This window comes from Haplochromis burtoni, unplaced genomic scaffold (genome assembly GCF_018398535.1).
Source record: "Haplochromis burtoni strain Fernald_Lab_line unplaced genomic scaffold, NCSU_Asbu1 Contig_1353, whole genome shotgun sequence".
Classification (NCBI taxonomy): Eukaryota; Metazoa; Chordata; class Actinopteri; order Cichliformes; family Cichlidae; genus Haplochromis; species Haplochromis burtoni.
This window is the reverse complement of record NW_024583714.1, coordinates 38,512-47,015: the sequence shown is the minus strand read 5'-3', so window position 1 is coordinate 47,015 and position 8,504 is coordinate 38,512. Positions and strand designations below refer to the sequence as shown.

Sequence of the window (8,504 nt, the reverse complement as noted above, 5' to 3'; positions counted from 1 at the left end):
AATCAGGACCTCCAAATCTGAGGCCAGTGTCCTCAACCAGAAAATCCCAGAGTGTTGGCTCTGGGTCACCGATGTGTTGTTGCTCCAAGTGGAGATGTTTAAGTATCTTGAGGTTTTGTTAATGAGTAAAGGAAGAAGGAAATAGGGGACTGACGGATGGATTAGGGCCACCACTGCAGTGATGTGAACACATCACTGCTGTGCTCCCATCCATGTGCGCCAAGAGACTCTGAGCTGACATCGAGGGAGTATTGCTTGTCAGTAACAAGTAATCTCATATACCAGCTGAAGGACCTTTTTTGTCACATCACATCTTTGTTTCTTTTGCTTCAACGCTACATGAGAAGTGACGTGAGGTGTCAACTCCTCTCAGAGTCTATTCATTAAAATATGAATTTGAAATGTTTTAAAAGATAAAAAAAAAAACTAAGCAAAGCAATGTTATTATGGCACCTTCTACTCCCCTGTGTGGCCTGTAAGGCTCAAGGGCATACACACTTTTCTTTATGTCTGACGTTAACTGGATAAAGGAACAGCAACTCTGCCATGGGGTATAATTGGTTGTTTTTGACTACTTTTAATTTTACCTCCACATTTCACCTTTAAAAACTATTTATCTTGCCTTGTTCGGTATCATTCTTTTCAGCACAACCGCACACGTTTTAATTTATGGTAAAAAATTTTTTGACATATTATATTAACACATACATTGCATTTCATAACTTAAAATGCAAATATGAATTGTACATTTAAAAACCTATGCACACACTTTGCAAACAACAAAGTTATTGCAGTCAAGGTTTTTTTTTTTTAAAATAAACATTTCAAACTATTTACAGAACAATCAGATGCCCTGCATCAAATAAGATGGCACACAAAATATTATAATATATATAATATAATATAATAATGTATCTATTCTTTTTTTTTTTTTTGGTTGTAAGCAGAAAGTGCTACCACTGTCCTTAGACAGTAAACATGACGATAGTATTCAGGAAAAAACACAGCGTATATTTTTTTTTATCATGACTCTGGTTTTACGTGGCCTATCAACACAATTCAAAAACTGATATATAGTTTGAAGTCCACACTTTTAACACAAAATGGACACTCGGGCTCTTCTTGGGTTGACATATTGCTATGTCATCTTAAATTGGTCATGTGATTGGTTTAATATGACTACTTTTCTTTCTCAGCCAATCAGCAGCACTCGTGCGATTGTTTTGCCCCGCTAGCTCCTGCGTTTTCTTGTTAGTAAAGGTAAAGGCGTTGTAACGATAGAAATAAGAATTAGTTAGATTACTAGTTACTGAAAAAAGTAATGGCAATACTTATAATGAGGTTATTTCCATCACTGCTCTTTTCCTACAAGACACTGTTAATTGTTCTGTATTTGTCCTCATGAAACCTCTATTGAGGTTCAGTCAGTATGTGAAATTAAGTAGGAAAATTGGAAAAAAGTAGGAAATCCAATTAGGTATGAGACAGTTATTTTTGTTTAGATTTGGAAAGAAAGAAAGAAGATAGTCTAAAAAAGGTCTGCAATAAACTTTCCTTCTTTCTTTAATGAATTGTTATTCACGTTGGGTTTTCTGTTTACTACAGATACTGAACATCACCATGAAGAAGCTGACTGCATGTGCAATTTTCTGTGCTATAATAGTTCTGACCATGGCTGCTAGTGAGTATTGCAATATAATTTCCATCATGTAGATCAGTGTCATTAAACATACAAATGAATAGTACAATGTACACTTTGCTTATGAACATCATATACAGAAAACTGATGATCAAAGTGAATATTTTTTAATTTCTCTGGGTCTTCAATGTGCAGAACCCAGGGATAAGGCAGAGGAATTTTTGGCACCAGGTAAGTGACGTTTTCTACATACACCAAAATCAAGGGCGTAGATTTGGTTTTGGCATTGGTGGGGACGGATGATTCAACCACCGAACTCTGCTCTGTTTCTTTTTTTCCCCCTTTTTGTCTTTGCTTCTTGATAAAAAAAAAAAAAGAGAAGAAATATACTTCCTACATATGCTATTCTACATGCTTTTAAACTATTTAAAATTACAATTCATAGTTTTATATGTGAATTATATAATGTTAAATTACTTAAGTATTTTAGGCTTTAGTTATATTCCATATAAATCAGGTATCATACCAAAATAAAAATAGAGTCATGACAATAAAAGAATATGACCTTTATTCTTAACAACATTACTTCAGTTACACCAACATCTCTGACACATTAGCACTAAGGGAACACTGAATGACCTGGTGGTTTTTGTCCATAAAACTACTCATCTAAGATTACCACAAAGTAAAAGATCTCTCAGCAAAATTATGCAACATTTTAGGCACTATTGCCCCGATCAGATCAGTGAGCTGGGATTTTTTATTCTCAACATGAACTACTGTTACAGCAACAGACATGGACTACATGTCCCACACAACAACTCAATGTCCACTATGTGAAGCAGCCAAACACATGCCTTCTCCTCTCGTTAACTGAGATAAACTGCTAGCATATTTGTTTTACATCTATACTGTCCAGTCTCTCCTGGTGGACATACAGCAGCATTGTTTAATCTCATTTGAGTCATTGTTGACCTTAGCCATGTTTTTAGTCTTGTGAGAGCACTGAAGCTTCTTTTAGCCTCAGTACATGCGTTTTATCCTCAGATTAAAAGTATTATTGTGTGCTTGATGTGCCTCACCTTTGGCCCTGGCTCTTCCCCTCTGACTGCACTAGGACATATTGCTACCTGATAAAATAACACATTGATTCGTGCCATATAAAAAGTGAGACATGTCAATTCAGATACTTAGTCAAACATACACTAATGAAACAATTTACATCAGCAGCCTAACAACTGTCATGATAATAAATACTAGTTAATCTATAGCACCAAACCATCAGTCACCTGTGACCTCGCCTCTTCACCTCTGTCCGAGCTACAACATGGCAGAGCTGCCTCTGTCACCTGATGAATAACAGTGAGCCATTCCACATACATGCAGTCACACATGTGCTTCAAATACAGTCATGAACCATCAAGTCATCATCCAATTTCACCTGTGATCTTGTGTCACCATTACTCTCTGAGCTTTGTGTTGGTTCTTCTGTCACCTGACAAATAGGACATCGATGACAATAAGAATAAAATGTGAAGCTGCTTCAGTGTTTCTGTCACTTTGTGCAGACCTTGACTCATCAGTAATGTTTGTAGGCTGAGTGCATTTTTAAAACAATTTGTGCAAACTGCACTACAAGGTGGAATATTTGCAAAATCATGACTACCTCATGATATTTTGTCTCAAAAATTAACCCTATGAATATGTCAGTACCATTAGAATGAAATTATTGTGTCACCAACATTTTAACGTTAGACATAATTTTAACAGCCTCTGTAAACTAATATCCTGGCTCGCTCGAGGCTGCCGTTTTCTCTGACAGTTTCAATCAAAATTAGAAATGCTGCTCTGAGACTGAGAGAACTAACAGTGCTGCATGTTGTGCAGTTAGTTTCCAAAACACGTTATTCATGGTTACATACAATTTTAGACTGATGTGGGCCATAGCCTAGCATAGCCTGTAACGTTATTATGACGGACACATTTTATGAGCGAACTTGAGTTTAAGTGACTTACAGGTTTCTTTGAAAAATAATTTCTTATATCCAGATTCTTCGTCTTTGCTGCCATCCTCCTCTCAGCGCAGGTTTGCCGCTGCTAAAACTAAACAGAGCTCACTGAAAAGCACAGCCAATCACATTGGCCATATTTGTCACATGACGTAGGACTCCAGTAGAGAACGTAATTTCACTCTTTCTGCACCGCTGGGTGAATGAGACGCTGACAGATCGTTTTTTCTTTCTATCGGGTTTTTTTGTTTTTTTACTCGAAGAAATCAAATTATTGGTGGGGACAATTCAATAATCGCCGGATATTGGTGGGGACATGTCCCTTCCGTCCATGCCAAATCTACGCCCTTGACCAAAATTAAGAGAAACACCACCTCAATGTTTGTACCGTAGTGTCTCTTCCACATCCTGTTTTTGTCCTTTCTGCCTCTCCTCATCCCTAATCAGTTGTGGCAGATGTCTGCCTGTCCCTGAGCTTGTTTCTGCCGGAGCGTTCTTCTCATCAAAAGGGAGTTTTTCCTTCGCACTATCGCCAGGTGCTTGCTCAAATGGGGTCGTCTGGTTTTCTCTGTGTTATTGTAGGGTATTACAATATATAGCACCTTGATGGAGCTGTCCTAGTGTTATATAAATAAAACTGAATTGAACTGAGCTGAATTCAAATATAAATGGTGTATTCAAGGATCTGGATATTTTAAAGGTGATACTTGAATCACAAGTTGACCAGGCCTTGCCATCAGGGTCCTTCAGCTTTGTTTAACCTTCCTGCTTGTCTTCCTGTTGTAATTTACCTTCTTCCCTGATATTGTTTGTTTGTGAAATCACTTTGTATTTTTTCAAGATAACTGAGAAGTTAATATTGTTATAATTAGAATAATGTCATAATAATTACAGAGCTTACAGTTGCATGCATAGAACTAAAATCTATAACTCTGAGAAAGCCAGAATGCCCTGCATTTTGTATGCATACGTGCAGCTGTAAACTGCCAATCACTTAACTAATGTTTCATTGTGAAATTGTTACTTGTACAACTTTAGTTATTGTTTCAGTTCAGTTAATGGACAAAGACAAAGAGACTCAATAAAAGTTTCTACCCAGCATTCCTACCTCTAGTCCTACCTCTTACTCAATGTGCACCACCAATCACATTGCACCTTAAATTGAAGTCATCACTTGCTCCTTACATTCCACCCACTCATTTATATAGCATATATAACTTGTACATGTCTGTGTAGATACTTACATTATTACATACATTCGCTGTGTAGGCAGCTCTTAAACTTTAAGTCAATTTTCTTTATTGTCTCTCTTGGTTTTTTTTTCTTTTCTTTTTTCTTCTCTTATTCTAAAAGCGTTTTTGTGTAGAAATTTGCATGCTGCTAACAGAGAGATGGCAAAATGTGTTTCATTGTTCTTGTAACAGTGACAATAAAGACACATTCTATTCTATTTATATGATGATTAAAAATAACATAAAATAAGATATTATCCAACGAAACATGTAGAGCTCTTCATTTACTCCCAGCCAAGAGTCGCGTCGTCAAGAGGTCCACTGATTGTCCCCATGGTTGGACTTGGATTAGTGGTCGCTGCTTTCGCTACGTTCCAGCACTAATGAACTGGGCTAATGCTGAGGTAACTTTCCTTTATTTGTATTGTATTTAACACCTGGTTAAACCACATAATTTTAACTGTTACTTACTTGTTACTTTGAAAACCTCTGCTCTCTGTCTCTATTGAAGATAAACTGCTTGTACATGGGGGCAAACCTTGCATCAGTGCACAGCAGCTGGGAGTACCGTGAGATTCAGAGGCTGACTGCCCCTTACGGCTACACAGAAGCTTGGCTTGGAGGAACTGATGCACCCAATGTAATTTGTTTATCATTACATACTATTTCTAAGGTGTCTGTTGAATTCATTCAGGCTCTCTACTGCATAGTGAAAAGAAAATTTTAATTTACACTTTCAGGAACCTCTGTCTAATGATATTAGATATCTCTTTTATGTTCATAACTATATTGCCAAAAGTATTCACTCACCCATCCAAATCATTGAATTCAGGTTTTATAATCACTTCAATGGGCACAGGTCTATAAAATGAAGCGCCTAGGCATGCAGACTGCTGCCACAAACATTTGTGAAAGAACAGATCACTCTCGGGAACTCAGCGAATTCCAGCATTAAGCCGTGATAAAATGCTACATGTGCAACAAGTTCAGTCATGAAATTTCCCAGCTACTAAATGTTTCAGTCAACTGTTAGTAGTATTGTAACAAAATGGAAGCGATTTAGAACCAGAACAAATCGGCCATGTAAAATCACAGAGTGGATTCAGTGGATGCTGAATAGTGTGCAAGTGACTGATTTTCTGCAGATCCACTGGCTACAAACCTTCAACCTTCATGTGACCTTACGATAGCTCAAGAACAATGAGTAGAAAAATGTATGGAATGTTTTTGCATGGCTAAGCATTTCAAGCCTTACACCAGCGCTAGATGCAGTTGGAGCAAACCACCACTAAACACTAGAGCAGGGGTCTCAAACTGCAGTCTTTGAGGGCTGCTGTCCTGAAACCTTTCCATGTTTCCCTGGTGCAAAAGACCTGAATAAAATTAGTAGGTCATTAGCAAGAGTATAGAATTTGACTGCATGCTGAAGTGGCAACCCCTGACCCTACTCAAGTAAATTTAAGTATTTTGAAAAAATACACTTGTAAAAGTCCTTGTATCGCACCATGTTCATTCACTCATGAGCTTCTGTAACATGAATCAAATGGCTGAATTGCCACTTCAGCCTGCAGTCAAGTTCTGCAGAGTCTTGCTAATGACCTACTAATTGTATTCAGGTGTTTTGCAACAGGGACACATAGAAAAGATGCAAGAAAGCAGCCCTCAAGGAATGGAGTTGGAGACCCCTACCCTAGAGCAATGGAGATGTGTTTTCTGGAATGATGAATCACGCTTCTCCATCTGTTAGTCTGATGGTTGAGTCTGCATTTGGTGGTTGCCAGAAGAAATACAACAGAGAGCATGATGTAAGTAATACAGGTACTGCTCTGCAGTATTTTGAATCATATGTGTCTACCAGACTCCAATTTGTTCATGTAAATGGAGAGTCCTCTTCACATACTGAGGTTAAATATGGAGTTCCACAGCATTATATGCTAGAACCAATTCTCTTTACTTACTTTACTTCCCTTTAGTAGTATGATTACACATTACACCAGGGGTCCTCAATCTCAGTCCACGAGGGCCGGTGTCCCTGCAGGTTTTAGATGTGTCCTTGATCCATCACAGCTGATTTAAATGGATAAATTACCTTCTCAACATGCCTTGAGGTTCTCCAGAGGCCTGGTAATGAGCTAATCATGTGATTCAGGTGTGTTGACCCAGGGTGAGATCTAAAACCTGCAGGGACACCGGCCCTCATGGACTGAGATTGGGGACCCCTGCATTAGACAGTCTACATTTTCACTGCTATGCAGACGACACCCAAGTTTAATTTTCCATGAAGCCAGATAACACAATAATTAGGCAAACTGCAGGAATGTCTCAAAAACATAAATACCTGGAGGACCTCAAATTTCCTGCTGCTAAATTGAGATAAAACTGAGGTTATTGTACTCGGCCCGAAAACTCTTAAAAACTGTAGTGTCTAACCAGATGCTTTATCTTGGCATGGCATTATCTTTGTCTCCAGCAAAACTCGGTGGAAACTTGGAGTGGTTTTTGACCATGATGTCTCAATGCACATGAAGCATATTTATATATGACAGCTTTCTTCCATTTAGAAAAAATCTCTAAAATTAGAAGCAAACAGAGTGATGCTCAAAAAGGAATTCAAGCATTCATTACCCCCAAAAGTTGATTATGTTCATCTGGATGTAGCGTTTTCAGTGGCAGAAACATCTCGTCACTCATCCAAGTGACTTCTTCAGTGATTCAAAGCACAATATTTAAAATGAGCTCTTAATGTGTGTGTCTGTATTGGGTTCATCAATGCATGACAATTCTGGACATGCAAACTATATCCATTCGGACATTCAACCATGACCTAACTTGGGCCTCAATACTAAGTGAAATCTGCCAGTTAGTTACATGGAAAGTTACGTACTTGTACTGAAGTCAGCTGATCTGAGAAGACTACGCTTCAAATTTTGACCTGTCTACATAATGCAATTAATTTCTGTCTTCTAGGAGGGTGTTTGGTTGTGGACTGATGGGAGCCGTTTCAACTACAGACGCTGGTGCAGCTGGGAGCCAAATAATATGTTCTTTCAGCATTGTCTTCAGATGAATTATAGAGGTGATTCAAAGCACAATATTTAAAATGAGTTATTAATAAGTGAATGAGTGATCAAAGGTACAATCCATAACGCATGTTAACTCACGTGCAGATCTTGTCTGTATTGGATTAATCTGGACATGCATACTACGTCCATTTGGACGTCAAACATGATCTAACTTGGACGTCAATACAATGTTCACCATTTGAACTTTGGACTAGATCATTTATTTTATTTTTACATCTATGACAGATGGAGTAAATTTATATGATTAATAAATGGAATATTTTTTATTCACTAATATCAGCATTTCTTTTTTTTTTTTTTTACAAATGTCACCATTCAACATTTCTGTTATCAGCACAACACATGTGCATATGGTTTATTTATTAACAAACACTATTTATCATGTGTTTGCCTATTTATTCAGTAAATATGTACAGTGGGGCAAAAAAGTATTTAGTCAGCCACCGATTGTGCAAGTTCCCCCACCCAAAATGATGACAGAGGTCAGTAATTTGCACCAGAGGTACACTTCAACTGTGAGAGACAGAATGTGAAAAAAAAA

At 37.7% G+C, this 8,504-nt stretch overlaps 1 protein-coding gene across 1 annotated transcript; it reads left to right on the top strand.

Moving 5' to 3' along the window:
* Positions 1–5,199: 5,199 nt before the first annotated feature.
* LOC102300715 (ladderlectin-like) lies at positions 5,200–7,956 on the top strand (the record flags this gene model as incomplete). Its single annotated transcript, XM_005952143.2, has 3 exons — positions 5,200–5,284; positions 5,392–5,520; positions 7,848–7,956. Coding segments are annotated over exons 1-3 (259 nt in total), but the record flags the coding sequence as incomplete, so codon positions are not given.
* Between the last annotated feature and the right edge of the window lie 548 nt (positions 7,957–8,504).